Source organism: Melopsittacus undulatus, chromosome 4 (assembly GCF_012275295.1).
Source record: "Melopsittacus undulatus isolate bMelUnd1 chromosome 4, bMelUnd1.mat.Z, whole genome shotgun sequence".
NCBI classification, from domain to species: Eukaryota; Metazoa; Chordata; class Aves; order Psittaciformes; family Psittaculidae; genus Melopsittacus; species Melopsittacus undulatus.
Window position 1 is genome coordinate 33,479,468 of NC_047530.1, and position 17,360 is coordinate 33,496,827.

General features: G+C 37.0%; 1 protein-coding gene across 2 annotated transcripts in view; it reads left to right on the forward strand.

The window, feature by feature from the left end:
- The window catches only part of GTF2A1 (general transcription factor IIA subunit 1), a 28,200-nt gene extending 14,395 nt beyond the window's left edge, over nt 1-13,805 (forward strand). For both annotated transcript variants that reach the window (XM_034062618.1, XM_034062619.1), the window contains exons 5-9: nt 1,758-1,833; nt 2,867-3,000; nt 3,860-4,180; nt 5,726-5,815; nt 9,291-13,805. In XM_034062618.1, coding sequence (XP_033918509.1) covers nt 1,758-1,833; nt 2,867-3,000; nt 3,860-4,180; nt 5,726-5,815; nt 9,291-9,398 — 729 coding nt within the window. In that variant the 3' untranslated portion in view covers nt 9,399-13,805. The remainder of the gene's footprint in view (nt 1-1,757; nt 1,834-2,866; nt 3,001-3,859; nt 4,181-5,725; nt 5,816-9,290) is intronic.
- Nucleotides 13,806-17,360: the final 3,555 nt, after the last annotated feature.

The following is a 17,360-nucleotide window of genomic DNA, read 5'->3' on the forward strand; positions in this document are numbered from 1 at the left end:
AGATCTAAGAGTTACCTTGACCCTCTGCTTTAAATGTGTTTAACCTATTTTTTTTTATTAAACATAATTTGGAGTACTTTGGGTATGAATCTGCATGTTGATGTGCTCATCATCTACCAACATAACACTATTAACTAGTGCAAGCATATTGTATTGGCTAGATGTTGGAAGAATCATTAACTACTCTGAAACATAATCTTGTATCAAATAGAGATTATTTAGCAGTTCACATCAATCTTGTCATGTTAATTTGATTCACTAATTTTTATAGTAGCAGTGTCATCATTCATCCCTTTCTTGCAGTTTCTATCCCTAGGGGTTTATTTTGGTTATCTTATCCTGCTTTAAATGCCCTGGCTTAATTTAAAAAAATTGTAATGTGATTAAGACAACAGCTAATACAAGTTAAATATGTGTATTAAGACTGGAATTCTTACATTATATTCTTACTACTTTAATGGTAAAAACACATGAAACTTTTTAATGATTAGTCAAAGCTGCAACAGGTGCTTAGCTTCACTTCTCCCTTACCTGCTGTCCTTACCATAGAAAAGAACCTGAACTTTGTTATTTGCGTAGCATGATTTAACCCAGAGCCTGTGAGCACATTGACATCTACCTTTTCCTTACATGTTTTACAGTGATTTCAATGTGACTTGTAACTTCCCAAGTCCCAACTACCTTATTCAGTTAGATCTTACTGATGGGCATTGGAAAAATGATTATGCCTTATTTTAAAACTCTGCTGCTGTCAAAACATAGATGAATTGTATACCACAGAAGACTACTGTTCAGTAAATAGTTACAGGATCAATTTGGAATTATTATGTGTGATTTTTTTAGAAACATTCAAGATGGTATTAAAGAATGGATCTGACAGAGCTTGAATCTTACGGAAGGCAGAGAGTATTGAGAGTTTATTCATCTGACTTTGTCTAGGACATGAGGATGCAGACAAGCACTTTTCAGTTTGTTTAGTGATCTCTGATTTTGGCAGTTGTAACTACTATGCTAACCAGCCAATACAGGAAGTTCATATGTCTTATAAAGAGGAAGTGTGTAATCTGTAATAAAATATTTACATCCTTTCTGTAACAAAGAGGGAGCAGCCCTGGTTCCTTTATAGTAGGGAAATGGAGGCTTTTTGATAGGCAGTTGAAGTTAGGCCCTTGAAATGGAGAAATCTGTCTCACTCTGTGAGTTAAGGACTTAATGCAGATTTTTGTATTTGGAGTTCCCATAATTGTGTTGGTATTCAGTTTCCTTTTCAGTTCAAATTGCTACCTACTGAGAGTCTTCAGCTTTCTCTTCTATCTAGCTGTCTTCAGAGCAAAAAAATAGTCATTCTGTGAACAGTCAGTACACTGTATGCATATATTCAATGAAAAGAGCTGTGTTATGTGGTATGTGAAATGCAGATCATTTACAGAATGAAGAAAAGTGCAGACCTGATTACTGCTCCATGTGAAAACCAGACAGGAACATGCTCACTGCGTCAGTATTGTATGTTTTTTCAGATTTCTAGGCATACCTTTAGCTGCTTTACAAAAGTGTAAGTAAAATTGCCACATGAGCAGTGCAGTGTTGTACTCTGTTAAAGTACTTGGCAGAGGAGGGAAAAAAACCTGAGCTTGCAGATAACTTGTATGCAAACACTGTAAACAGCACTAAAAAGGTATGTCTTTTCAGGCAGCATGTAGTGAGATGAAACACCGGCAATAATGTCTGTGCTTTAAAAAGCTGTTCTTGTATTACAGAGTGCTGCAGCCACTGCAGCTACATTGGCTCTCCCTGCTGGTGTTACTCCTGTTCAGCAGATCCTTACAAATTCAGGTAACTGTTGTAACATTCAGATCAATGGTTTTGAGGGTGCTTGGGAGGGAAAAATTACGGTTTTACACCCTGTTATGTATTGTTAAAAAGCAGAACCTGGGAATCCGTGCTCAGAAGGCAGTGCAGTCTCTCCACTAGAGTCTTGGACTCTTTAGCTTATTGACTTGGTAGACTTATGAACCTTGTGGTTCTGACCTAAGTGTGGTCTGGGTTAGATTTTGTGCAAGTTTTCCCCACTTTTTAGAGAAGTGCATGAAACAAGAAGGCAGGCGAGTGTGATTAATCTAGTCTGCTCAGAATCACCTGGGACTTAATCTCCCTGCTTTAAACATTTGAATGTTTATATACAGTTGAAATAAAATCTATATGTGTAGCTGTTCTAGAAATCAACATCTTTTCAATTTTTAAGGAAGCACATCTGTGTCATGGCATAGAATAATCTGTGGCTCTCATTTGTTACTTTTGTTATGATCATAATTTTTTCTCATCAGTTACAAATATTTATTGTTCGTTTTCTTAAATAAGGGACTAGGGTAGACTCTTCTTTCAGATATACTTTAGTTATTTCAGTAAACAGGGCTTGACATTTTGCTGTGGAGGGAGAGCAAGAACTAAAATGAAGTCTTTGAAGGAAATGTGTCAAATTCAGTATTATTTAATTGCTTCTCCTCCTACATTTTTCTGATCAGAAATGTGAAAAACTAATGTTGAAATGTATTTTAGCGCTTCCTTTACAGACATGGGAGTTATTTCCAAAGGAATCTGAGTCTTAGATGCGTTAGATTTGGATTAGATTTTGGCTTGCATATGTGAATTTATTTTTAGATTGCATACCTCATGATCCTATTCAGATGTTAAACAACTGTATGTGTTTCAGACACAGCTGCTACAGCACAGTATCTTTTCACTGATGAAAGTGAAATGTAAATACTCTCCTTATCACTGGTGTTCTTCCAGGAAACACGCTTCTAAATTATGATCATTCTAAAAGTGATTTCTACAGTTGATTAGTTTGACATTTATTTTATTACAGGCCAGATCCTCCAAGTAGTTAGAACTGCAAATGGAGCTCAGTATATCATTCAACCACAGCAGCCAGTTGTTCTACAGCAGCAGGTCATACCACAAATGCAGCCTGGTGGAGTACAAGCACCTGTTATACAGCAGGTAAAAAAAAACCATTTCAATAGGTACACTTGAAAGAAAAAACATTGCAGTAATTACTAGAGAGTTGCATTTTTGTGATCAAATTATAATAGAACACAAACTCAGAAAGGGTGTATTTAAAAAGAAAAAAAAAGAATTGTGCTAAGAAGTGCTTTATAAAAATGCATAGTTTTGAAGTGGAGTTTTCAATGTCACTTCTATTCTTGTCAAATTTTGACTGGCTGCAGTTTAAAATTTTTTTTTGTGCATACTCTGATGACAACTATATCATAATCCTAGTCTACATCTTTCTAAAAATGTGTTTATCAGTTAAAATTATCGTGTCACATAAGATATAGAAAAAAATACCTAAGCAAGCATCCACAACTCCCTTGATTATTTTAGTAGTGAATACAGGGTGTTTTATGATGATTTTTGTTCAGGTACAAGCTCAGCTGTGTGTCCTGACTGTGTAAGCATTGAATTTATTAGCACTGTGTCACACAGTTCTGCGATTTAAGCATGAAGAACAATTTTTAAAGAGTTTAAAGTTAAACGTTTTATAAAGAAGTTTTAAGAATAATCTTTTACTTGAATTTAAACATTCCTCTGCTGTGCTCAGAACTCGGGTGTGGCAATAGTGCTAATGTTTTAGAATGGAATGAGAGCAGGTTTTCTTAGAGTCAGCAATGCAAAATGCAAAAAATTAACACAGAGTAGTATATTATTGGACATAATACTTATCTGAAACAGGTGGAATTTTTGTAACTCATTTCTTTAATCAGTGTGAGTCAGATTAATATACTTTAATTGTTTTCTGTGAGTGCTGTGATAGTCTGTTACAGTAGCAACTACAGTACTTACAATGGTATTCCATCAGGTTTTGGCTCCTATCCCTGGAGGGATTTCCCAGCAGACAGGAGTGATTATTCAGCCTCAGCAGATCCTGTTTACGGGAAATAAAACACAAGTCATACCTACAACAGTGGCTGCCCCTACACCAGCTCAAGCACAGATCCCTGCAGCTGGTCAACAACAACCACAACAACAACAGGCACAACCACAAGCACCACTCGTTCTCCAAGTTGATGGAGCAGGGGACACATCATCTGAAGAAGAAGAAGATGAGGAAGAAGACTATGATGATGAGGAGGAGGAAGACAAAGAAAAAGATGGGGGTGAAGATGGCCAAGTTGAAGAGGTAAGCAACATTATTTCAGAAGACTGGAGCATGCTTGTGTTTTGTTTTGTCTTTTTTTGCAATACTTGAAAGAAAACTATATGCTTAAAATAATATTATGTTTATGTTCCAGTAATTTTGAGAGTATGACTTTTATCCTCGTACTTCAGTTTCTGTATTTCATATATTGAAGTTGTAGAAACTGTATGTTAGCAAAGCACCCTTGAAGTGCAGCTGGGAAAGGCAGGGGATGCAGCAAAAACTGCTGATTCTCTTTAATGCCCTTAAAAAAAATTAAGCAATAATATTTCTGATGTTATGGAGAGGTCAGCCATGGAATTATGGAAACAGAAATAATCAACTCACTTGGGAGTGAGTGCATACAAAAGAAAGGTGTTATGAAGACTGACAGAAAGGAGAGCATATATTTAGTTCAGAACCAATAGACAGTTTAGTTCAGCATATATTTAGTGACAGAACCAATAGATGTTGTCTGACCTTTATCTCGCTGGGTATTCCATTGCTTTCTGTTACACTAGAACAAGCCTGAGAACTCAAATTTTATTATAAAGCACCTTCTGGAAATAAACCTGACCTTGATTTAATGAAATCAGGAGATAGGAGCAGGAGTGAATATTGTTCATGACTTGTTGTATTTTTAACAATATGTGCTTGATTTAGACTTGGAATTTTCTTGATTTTGGTCTTGAGCCACTGGCTCTTACTAAATTTTGGTGTGCCAAAATTTTGGGGCACAAAATACCCCATAAGAATAAGATATTTTATTTTATTTTAAAGCTGGGGAGGGAATGCTAATAAGCTGAAAGTACTGTTATTTTAGTCTTTGAAAGGAAAGTTGGTACTCTTTAAATCTATCCCAAAAATGCATTTTGAACTGTCAGATCAGTTCTCTGCAGCCTTTGTAATTATTTTAAGGTTCCATTTAAAATGCCAGCATGAGAAGCATATGTAGCATTTCACAGTCTCTGTTACCGATGTCGTAGATCCATGTAAAAATTCAAATTTTTGTCAAGGAGTTAAACCAGGCTTTTTGTAGTACCTCTACAGTGGTGTCTAATAGAATTTTTCTGTTACAACTTAGGTTGGGTTCACATCACTTTTCCACTATATTGATCAGCATTAATGTCAGTTCAAATGCTATAATAATTGCCTCATTAAGTCATCATGCTTAAGTATTCTCTAATATTGTCTTAATGGTAGCATTCTTGAGAATTTTTTTATATGCCAAGTCTTTATTATCAGCATGCCAGAGATCTCCTTATAGTTCTGCTACCTGTGTTCATCAGCAGTTACTTAAAGACTGGATAAAAAGCTGCTGTGCCCAGTCTGGCCTGGACGCTGAAGTTCCAAATAAAATTGGTAAGGGTATCTTAGGATGGAGTGCAGGAATGAAGTGTATGTACATCAGCTTTCTGCTGGAAAGCCTGGTATTGACCACCTCAAATGAATTTTAGGTCCTATAGTTCATACACAAGACTAGTCTTCTGTGAGTAATCAAAGTACTTTGAGTTTACTAATCAGCATAACATTTTGTGTGTGTTTCAGGAGCCTCTTAACAGTGAAGATGATGTGAGTGATGAGGAAGGACAAGAACTGTTTGATACAGAAAATGTTGTTGTGTGCCAGTATGATAAGGTAAACTCTACTGAAGAGAATCCAAAGATTCTACTCTTTGTTCCTCTTATTATCAAGTCTTATTTTTTAAGAAATATCTTTGTGACTGCTAAGTACAGGTAGATCTGTAAAGATTATAATGTGAATAGTTGTGTAAGAATTGCTTATTGTTTGTTTTTTAAAACAAAGTTTCTGTGACATGTTTATGTAACCCTGATAAAGAGTAAAGCTTAGAAGGATTTGGATGCGTTTTCTTTTTTTTTTTCATCATGTGTTTTTGTGACCTTTAGCAAAGGTCAGTCCTCTGGGCTAAGGAGAAGCGAGCTATTGTAAGAAGTTTGCACATTTGCTGTGATGGGGAATGGAAAAGAAGTTACAATTTACACTTGTGGAAAACTTCCTTGATCACTAAAAGTATCTCTTCTTGATGATGAATAGTTATCAGAGGAGACGGTTCTTTCTGTGCTTTGCATTCTTTACTGAAATGGCCATGTGGAATGCTTTTGCTTACCTTGCTTTAAATTCTGTGGACCTGTCTTGCTTCCTCTATAATGACTAATTTCTTCATACATATTTGTCCTGGAGTATGCAAGAATTCACCATGTCTGGAATTATTTTAAATGTGTCTAGAGGATATCAAACAACTTTTTAGTGAGGTAGTAGTATGTGGAAAGATTATTCAGTGTGGATTTTCTTTCTTTTGCTATGCTAGAATAATTGGACTATAATGAATAAGGATTCTTTTTAAAGCAGAAAGAGAATCTCTAAGTTTGTTGAATAAAAACTCCTATGTTGTGAAGATTGCTTCGCTTAGAAGATGTTCAGTTATACCCAAACTCTGCTTAGACTTGTCATCAGATTCAACAGAGAATTTAAGATAGAGAAAAGTGGTATCAGTATTTGCATCTCAGCCATCTGTCTTCTCCAGACTGTAATCCAAAACTGTTAGTTTTAGGGCAGTTTGTGAGGATAGTGAGGAACCTAAAAATAGCAGTCAGAAAAGCTTGTTGGGAGCTGTTAAAGCTGAGCATCAGGAACTACTTTGAAATCCTCATCCTCTTAAAAGTTAAGAATGTGAACTCTGTAGAGTACTGTCCATCATTAACCTCTAGCACCACATACTTTGAAAGGACCTTCATCACTTATCAAAAATCATTATTCAGTTTGTCTCTATAAACTACACAGGATTAGCTCAGTTATTCTGAGCAGAGTTCCCTCTTGTATTAGTGTCCAGCATCAGCTGATGGTGGGTGCCTCTAGAACAGTGAGACAGGCAGATTGTGATGCTTGCGTAGAACATTTTACTATCCTTCTGTGAACTTGAGGGAGATATAGTGGCTTTGTATCAGATGGCCAGCAGGGGATTTTTTTCCTTAATTTGTCAGAAATTAATTAGATTGTTTTTGAATCTTTGTCTTATGACAAGAAGTTTAATAGATGATGTGTGGAGAATTACCTAGTTTTCATCCCATTAGTTTCGTATGATACGTCCTACTTGTTTATTTAGGAGATTGTTCCCTCTTTGTTTTCTTGGTGCCTTTTATGATATTGCAGACCATCATAACCCTCCTCAGTCATCTCCTTGAAATCAGAGCTACTCCTTGCTTGGTTGCTATTTTTACAGTTGTGCAGATATTTGATTGTTCTTACTTTAATTCTCCAGATCTGTTTTATTCTTCTGTATCTAACTTGATACAAATAGATAAGGTTGAGGGAGGATCAGAGATACTCACAATGCAGGTGAACCTTTCATTTATTAAGTGCTGTAGCAATGTTCAGCAATAGTTCATGTGTGCTTTTGACCCCCCACTGAACTCAGAGCAGCTGCTGTTGCCATGGAGGAGTCTTAGAACTTGGGAATCTCATTCCGGACTTGTAATTGTTGACTTTAAACCCATCATTTTTTCTATCCATGTAAGTTGGAATTGTTTTTTTTTTTTTTCATTGTTAACTATCTTCATATACTTTGAATGCCACCATTGTTTTATGACACAACGAGTAACATCATTCTGCAGCTGTTCCGTAACTGTCCTTCTGTACAGTCAGTGATGTTTTGTCATTTTTTGTATGATTAGTGAATTCTTAGTGCAGACTCCAGCCAGCACAAATATTTTCTGGAATGATCTCATTTCACAATAGAAACAGTGCTTTTCACCCTTGTTTTTCCCATCTTTATTCATCTGAGGACCTTACTCCTTACCTCATGGCAGCTCATATGCTTCTGATGGGGGACTTTTGGTCAATGCCATTCAGAAAGGCACATAGAGTATGTAAGCCAGACCCTTCCTTCTTCATTTTCAGTTTCCACTGACTTTTTAGCTTAAAGTGAGCTCAGACCAAACAATGCTGCTAATAACTGATTGAGGGCTATGGTCTTATCTGTTCTGGTGCCCATGGGAAAATGCTTGTTGTACATAGTTCTGTTAGTTTTGGTGAGATTTTCTAATGTAAACCCTGCATGCTGTCTTGAACCAAGGGGATTTTGTATTTTGTGGGTTCCTGACTTGGCTTCCTCATGAAGTAGCACTTGACCACATAATATCTAAAATGGCCACAATCCTGCACATTGATGTTTGCTCAGTAGGCATAATACAATTGAAGTCTTCAAGACTGCAGCTGTTTCTTGTTCTTTTATCTTCTCTGATGTCCCTTCAGCACATTGGTCAACCTTCTTCGTGTAATTGGGTAGTATTTTTTTGGGAATAGGCATAAAGAAAGAAGAGTCGCTTTGAGATGGACTATTTTTGTAAAGAGAATATGAATAAAACTGTTGTTTTATTCTTTTATTCTTATTCTGTGTCAATATAAATACCCATTATAACCTGAAGATCCTTTATGTTACGGGCTTCACAAATATGGACTCCCTGGGAAGGAGGAATGGAATTAATGTTTTGGGTTTTGGTTGGATTTTTTTCCCCACTGTGATGATGAAATGTGGAAGAGAACTTGTGGATGTCCCATCTCTGGCAGTGTTCAAGATGAGATTGGATGGGGTTTTGAGCAGCCTGGTTTAGTGGAAGGTGTCCCTCCCTGTGGCAGGGGGGCTGGAACTGGATGAGCTTTCCAGTCCAAAGGTCCTTTCCAGCCATTTGATGTTTTCCTGATTTTATTTAGTCCACCCCCTGATGAATAGGCCAGCTATCTATCTATATGTAACATACTCAAACTAGCTTTCATGCAGAAAAGTGTTTGCACAAGAGGTCCGAGTAATCAAACTTAGTGTTTCATCCCTTCAAGGCTGGTTTAAAATATTAGTCTTTCTGTTGCAGTGGTTGGAACGGGATCTGGCTTTCAGGTGGAGCTTTGTGGCTGTTGTAATAAAAAAATAATTTTTGGTTTTCATAGTTAAATGCAGAATTGATTTTTGAAATTTGTAGTAATTTAGTAATGTCTATCTAATAGTTATTCTCATTTTTTCTTGCCCTTACAATTTACTTACATGTTATTACTTACATCTGATACAGACTAATGGTGCAACTTTTTTCCCTGTTTTTAGATTCACAGAAGTAAAAACAAATGGAAATTTCATCTCAAAGATGGCATCATGAATCTTAACGGAAGAGATTATGTATTTTCCAAAGCCATTGGGGATGCAGAATGGTGAAGTTTTAAAAGACAAAAAAAACTCCCTGTAAAAGGGGAAAAAAAAAGCAGGAAAGTTTGAGACTTGGATGTGTACTCTAATCAAATGTGTATCTGCACATCAGAAATAAACAATAAACAAAAATATTGGAACAAAGGTAAAATGTGGCAACAAAGACACTACTTCAGCTGAGCAAGCCATGGACTGTAGCAGCTATAGCATTGTCTGGGAGCTGGTTTTGTGTGTTAGGAATACCTTAATTATCAATTCTACATACAGGTACCTACAGCTGGTATTTAGCATGTAAGGCTTTGTTCCCCTTCCCCCCTCCCTCCCATCTTCCCTTGATTTACAATTTTAAAATACTTCTTCCATTGATTGAAGGAACTCTTCCCTTTGATAGATTATTAATCTGAAAATGCTTATTGTGTGTACAAATCTTTGCTTTGAACACTTCCTTTTGGTAGTGAGGATGGTCAGAATGTTACTTAAACTGCGTGCAAGCTTTGTACAGAAGGGTAAGAATTAAGGTGTTAAATTTTAAATAACTTGTATAAGGAAAATATTTTTAATTCTGATATGCTCATTAATTATTATATCTATTTGTTGTTTTCAGTTCCCCATAAACAGGTGGTTGTTCCTGGCAGTTACAAAGCGGTAGAATGATCATTTATGTTTCAAAATTATTTTAATTTCATGTGATCCCTTTTATTTAGGGCTGTGTTTTTTAAATACAAAGCAACTCCCCCCCACAAGTCAGATTGCTTAACTTGTTAATTATATTCTTGCTGTTTGGTTGTGGTTCAGCATCACTGAACTGAAACAACTGTCCATTGATTTTTGTTTTATTTATTTTTTTTAAATCTTTTTTTTTTAAAGCCTTTGCAGACGTTTTGAATCAAATGCATAGGTAATGGCATAATACAATGCATTCCTTCACCTGCTGATTACATCCATAGTCCAGACATCCACAAATAATTTAACAGACCACAAGAATAACTAAATTCGTAATACAGAAAATTGCATAAAAATTCTAACACCCTGGCTGCAACTCCGTTAATCAAAGATCTGCTTTACTTAAAATTGTAGCGATAAGTTCCCTGCAGCGGTTAATATCTCTGAAGTTTCCAGGTAGCATGTAATTTCATGGAGAGCTTTACAGCTTTGAGAACACAAATTTTGTTAGTGTCTTTATACTGTCTTGGTAACAAAATCAAGCAGTTGGATGCACTAAACTTTGTGTAGTCATTTTTTCACTTGCCTTCTCCAGAGGCGGGGTTTTGTTTTCCTTTGTGAAAAGCAATAAGGTTGCTCCCCCCTCCTTCCCTTTCTCTCCCTTTTGTGAGCACCTTTTTGTCATGCATAGGTTATTCTTGCAAACTCTGCTTTTGGAAATGCAGTTACTTTTCAACGAGGAGAGGGAATGGGCATTATACTTCAAAAAGTGTGGAGGAAAGATGCTCATGTGGCTCACCATTTGAAAAAAAATTTGTTTCATTGGGTGTTCAGGAAAAGTAGGAAAAAACACAGTGAAGTTAATTTTAACTGAATTGGAAAGACTTTCAGAAGCAGACATTTGAACCGTGATTTCTGACATTTTTTTGCTTGAGAATGAAATTTTGAATATTATTTAACAAAGTCAGTCTATTTTAGTGGTGTATAATGACTGCTCTGTTTTTCATTCTCTCTTGATTTACTTGTCCCCGAGTGCATTCATAGTCTCAGTAGTACGTAGAAAACTAGACATTGTAAAGAGGGTTTTTTTTCCTGTGATTTTTATACACCTATGCTCTCTGATACAGACTAAAACTGCCTGTGGGCTGTATCTAGAGCTGCATGGTTGTCAGTAAGCCATCTACATGTCTAAGCTTTATGAAAAGTTAAAATGTTTCTTCTAATTCATTCTTAAGTAATGGAATCATCATTTAGAGTGTATTTTTGGCTTGGGGCTTCAGGCTATCTCAAACTGATTCATGTTCGCTTTCTTCCAAGCAAAGCAGATATTTTATTTTTTTACCACTGTTGACACTTCTATACAGCTGCAATGAAATGAATACTGTACCAGTTAATTCTTTCCCTCACCTTTTCCGTATTGTTACCAGTAGGTCTTAAGTAGTAGACTTCAGAAAAATTCCTGTCATGCTGCACAACCAAACCAATAAAAGGAAGAAAATGCCTTTAGCTTTAGATCCCTTTTTATACTACTGGAACCCAGATTACTTGTACAAAACTTTGTTTTCATACATCTTAATGATTTTTTTTTTCACTCAAATACATATACTAGAAGCTGCATATCCTTTTTATTTATTTTTAAGGAATAGCAGAACTTTAAAGATAACTTAAGCTTAGCCTGTTCTGAAGGATATTAGAAGCTTTCTGAACTTGCACAGTCTCCTACAAGCTAATTGTGTGGTATGCTTTTCAGAGAAGTTTTGTCTTCAAAACCAGATAACCTGTGAAGTTTTCGGAAAGCCAGTCAAACATGAACATACCAAACTGTGCTCTTATTGCTGCATCAAGTGTTCCTTTTTTTTAAATCAAAAAGCATGTTTTAATTTCATTTTATTGTAGCAGCTTGCTCTAAGAATGTAGTTTGCTTAATTTTATTATTATACTTGAATTTTTAATTGTGGTTTTAACAATGTAACTGAACAGACCATTTCATTAGGTTCCAAAGAAACCATTCCTTTCAGAGGGCAAGGGATTCCCATACCATAGTTCATAAATGATTATTTCCACCCCAACCCCCCAGAAATAGTGTTTCTGGTTGTGTTTTGTTTTGTTTTTTTCCCCACCATTTAAATAGTTCAGTATTATGGAAACAGTTAATGATTTCAAGAGGGTTTATGTTAAAATTTGCACAGATAATGGAGCACCTTCTTACGATGAAAAAAATGGGAAAGATAACTTCATAATTGTAACCATTACAGCTGATGGAAACTTGCAGAGCAACTGGGCAAACTTGGGAGTGTTGTGCCTTTTCAGTTTGCAGAATACCTATTTTGCCAGTATGAAAATACTTTGTTTTGATTCCTGAAAGAGTAAAATTTCCTGCAGTGGTTCAATCAGAAAAGCAACTTTTTTGCTCTAATTCTGTTGGGGTTTAGTGTGTGCAATCATTTTAAAACATCTAAGTTGAAGACAAATTGAAATATGTTTTCTGTTAAGGAGATAATAGAGAATTTAGTCACATGAGGAACTTTATGTTGGACTATTTAAATAAAATATGTTTTTATTCCCCCTCAATTGCTGGTTAGCGACAAGATTTCTTTGAAGTTTCATATTCTTGTTCCTGCATTGTACTCACAAGTTGCATTTGAACATCATTCCGTTTCCTAAATGCGATTTGTAATTGTGGTCCGATTTTATTTCTGAGGACATGATACGTGATTCTGAAGCACAGTTTCTAGAAAAGAACATGTTGTGTCATGTAACAGATTTTTTTCTTTATAAATGTTTATTTCTGCTGCACAATTTGGAGTGTTAAACTTCATTGAGTCTGTGAAAATAATTCCACTGCTTAGCAGTAATTATGTCACCACATAACACTACCAAAGTAAAGGTTCTTAATTCCAGTGAGAGTTAAAAATCTTGTTAACCGAAGTTCTTTTTGATTCAATCTCTTCAATTTATAAAAGATTTTTTAAGAAATAAGCCCTTTCCTCAATTTCCCCCAAAGCAGAAGCTTCCTGATAGAGTGCAGTAACATGTGAGCAGTGGTTTTAGGGTAATGCACACTGGATTGATACTGGACTGCCTTACACAGCATTGTGGGGTTTGCTGTGTGCCACCCCACCCTGCCCATACACCCCAATGGAAATTAAGAGTACTTTTCAAACTGAGATTAGTGACTATACAAAATGAAGAAACTTGCATATTGTTATGTATTGGTGTCTGGCATTTACAGTCTCGTTTTCCCATTGCTGTGATTGGTTGGGAAATATATAAAAAACAGTCCATTGGTTTCCCTGTTGTCTACCTTTTTTCAGGCAGTTCATGCAGTGTGTCTTTTAATTATTGGTTGGTGGATTAGACATTGTGGAACAAGAGGAGCTTTTTTAAGAGGAAGAACTACCTTGGGTTAGCTATATGTGCAGTCATCCAATGAGACGTGTTCCAGAGTGCATAGGGTACCAATAGATTACGGAATGGGGGAATATCCTTTTTTGCTGTTCTGAGCTACTATTGTCAACTGCTGTTGTACATATACTGTTATGTGTAAGGGGGTAAATATATTTATTATGTTTGTAAAATTCATTCTGTACAATTGCAGATCAAGGTTGCTCCTCTGTGATATACAGGATATTATGTTTCAAAGGCCATGCTTGGAATACAATTAGAGAACTTAGTATTTTGATGTACTAAGACCTATTTTAAGTTTAATATTTTGCCTTTGCAAAAACTTTAATTAAAGATGTTATTTAAAAATGTTTGTCACTTCATTTACTATTTTGCACATGGCATTTGTTTAATATATGAGGCTGAATGATTACTATGTAATAACCCTGAAGATTCTGAATTTGTTTTAATCACACACAAGTAACTTCACTGTCACCTACATGTTGAGTTTGCCTTGCAGACCTTCCATTTAACATTATCATAGTGTTATAAAAAAAAAGCACATATTAATCTTGAGTTGCCCATTCACTTCTGTAGGCCAAAACCCCTCTCTCTGAAGATGGGTAGTGGTGAGCTGGTATTTTGAGATGTTTTTTATTGATAACTATTTAAAAAATGTAACAGGGTGTATTTGGTTTATACTTCCTAGTTTGTCTTCATTTTAGTTCAGTTTTGTAAACAAAAAGTTACCGACATTGCAAACAGCGGGTGTGTAATTTGGAGAAGTGTATTTTAATAACAACTCCAAAACAAAGACTTAACGTTAAATTGTAAAAATAAAAAAGAGAATTACCTTATAACACAAAAAATGCGTCCTGTGTGGACACGTGATTCTGTCAAGGTAGAAATGCTTTTCCTTAGCAAGAGGTACCAAATTAAGCAGAACTGCACTGTGGACAAGCCCTCTAGATGTCTGGAACAGAAGACACATTTGAATCTCAAGATAATTATGATGCTGCTTTACAAGTGCTGGAGCTGGGAGGATTTAATGCCAAGGTAAAGTAAAACCCTAGCTGCTGATGGAGCAAATGGTTTGGACTAGCAAAGTAAGGAAGGCAGTCTTTGATGAACCACCTGGCTTCCTGATTTTTCAAAGACTTATTCCTATTTTTTGTAGGATCCTGATGCAAGACCCCGCAGACAGGGTTCCTTGTGTTTCCTGCCATACCTGTGTCTGAGGTTCTTGTACAGGCCCTTCCCTTAGAGGAACAGCTGGCTGACTTCAGGTAGGCCATCTGGATTCAACAGGTAATGTAATCTGGGAAACAGTGTTCTGGGGACTACAGCATTTCTAAAAAGGATGTATCACCGAATTTGTCCTGTGGAAGCACTGCTTCTAGGTTTTGTTCTGTCTTCGGTTGCCTCCCCCTCCATTCTCCCTGAAAACTCAAATTTTGGCAGGAAGGAAGCTCTTTCCTTGTGAGCTTACCTTGTTCAAGCTTTAACAAAGAGAAAGCATTAGTGCTGGGAACAATATTTCTGACATACTGGTTTTTATGAATTGACTTTCTAATTTAATAAGTAGTTTTAATCTTAAAACATTAAAGCAGCATCAAGTAAATTCCTGTGTATGTGTAGACAGTTGACAAACAGCTTGTTAAGTGTGATGTTGATACTGATGTTAAAAATCGGTTAGCTAAAGAAGAAATGTATTCCCATCACAGATGCTTCTGCGAGTGCCAAGTTGGTTTTGAGAGGGGGCAGAGGGGAAGTGGAGCAGTCTTAATTTTAGCAGAAGTTGCTGTTAATGTTTACTCGGAATATCTTTTGGCTTTCATTTTCTGTCCTAAATCACTGTCATATTCTTAAACAGCTTTGTAGTTTCTTCCTGAGGTTGCCGTGCATGTGTTGCCATATAGCCTAAATACCTAGATTGGAGGTGGAAAATTTAAAGTCCTTCATCAAATAGAGCATTGGGTTTCTTCCATAGTAGAGAAAGGAGACATAAAGAATCTGGAAAGAAGAAATGGAATGCACAGAGGACAAAGAGAAAAGTAGGTGGCCAGCCTTTAAAAAAAAAAAATCAAAAAAATGCAAACAAACTCAAATTTCAGCAAAAACATAAGGAATAAGAATTAAAAAAATACCTTTTTCCTGGACTTTTCATGGGAAGGTGCATCTGGCAGTGTGCCAGCCACTTCTCCTAATTGCCATTTATCAAAATACACTTTCTTATGCTTTATACTGGCACATCATTACAGGGTTTCATTGGGAATCTAGACCCAGCTAAAAAATAACTGATGTGTTTTTTCCATGGCTCCCTCTAGGCAGCAGCAGTAATCCATGTATGCTTTAGGTAATTCTTTATAATAAAACTGAAACCAGCATTTTACATGCAGCACGAACACAATTGCCTGTTTCTTTGTTCATGCTTTTTGGTACTTCAGTGCTGTCATGCATATGCCACTCAACAGGGAGCAGTGGAGAAGACAGGCATTCAGACAGTGCCTCAGTTTGCAGTGAGAAGCTTTTTGTTAGAACACGTGTAACTGCTTTGATTTGATGTGTTGCAGCTTTGCCTTCACAAAAGATAGGGAGTGCCGTCACTTAACAAAGAAAATCAGCTATCATTTCAGCTGAAACTGTTCAGCTGTAAGGCAGCCAGCATGGGTTTGGCAGTCTAGCCAGTTATCAGTGTTTGCAACAAGGAGGCTCTTGGAAGCAAAGTAGGTCTGATAAAAAAGTACCACAGTATATACACAAGTAACAATCCAGCAATTCTACACCTGGGTCGGAGCAATCCCAGGCACAGCTACAGGTTGAGCAAAAAGGAAATTCAGTGCAGCCCTGCAGAGAAGGACTTGGGGGTGTTGGTCGATGAGAAAATGAACATGAGCCAGCTTCAGTGTGCGCTCGCAGCCCAGAAAGCCAACCGTATCCTGGGCTGCATCAAAAGGAGCGTGACCAGCAGGTCGAAGGAGGTGATCCTGCCCCTCTACTCTGCTCTTGTGAGACCTCACTTGGAGTATTGTGTGCAGTTCTGGTGTCCTTGACATAAAAAGGACATGGAACTGTTGGAACAAGTCCAGAGGAGGGCCACGAGGATGATCAGGGGACTGGAGCACCTCCTGTATGAAGACAGGCTGAGAAAGTTGGGGCTGTTCAGCCTGGAGAAGAGAAGGCTGCGTGGAGACCTCATAGCAGCTTTCCAGTATCTGAAAGGGGCCTATAAGGATGCTGGGGAAGGACTCTTCATTAGGGACTGTAGTGATAGAACAAGGGGTAACGGGTTAAAACTTCAACAGGGGAAGTTTAGGTTGGATATAAGGAAGAAATTCTTTACTGTGAGGGTGGTGAGGCACTGGAATGGGTTGCCCAGGGATGTTGTGAATTCTCCATCCCTGGCAGTGTTCAAGGCCAGGTTGGACAGAGCCTTGGGTGACATGGTTTAGTGTGAGGTGTCCCTGCCCATGGCAGGGGGGTTGGAATTAGAAGATCTTGAGGTCCTTTCCAACCCTAACTATTCTATGATTCTATAATTCCAGTCACTTTGTAGTGACTGTTCTGTTCCGTGTGCTGTTAGGTAATGTGCGGTGAATGAAGTTGATACAACAGATTTAGTTCCTTAAAAGAGACAACAACAGTGAGCCTGGAGGAGACTATTCTCACAGCTGCGTAGTGAATAGATGAGAACCAAAATAAGTGTGCTCCTCTTCTCCTAAATTAACAAAGCTTCACGAGCTTCAGCTGAATTGCACAGATGTGCAACATTAAGGATATGACTTCAGATGACCACACATGAAAGACTTGGCATTGCATATAGTCAGGATAGCACAAGAAAGCTCCTGCTCAGAAAGAAGGGTAAGATTCAAGTTGATTCATATTAATCCTACATAAGTTAAGCTCTTGGAAGGAGTAAATTCA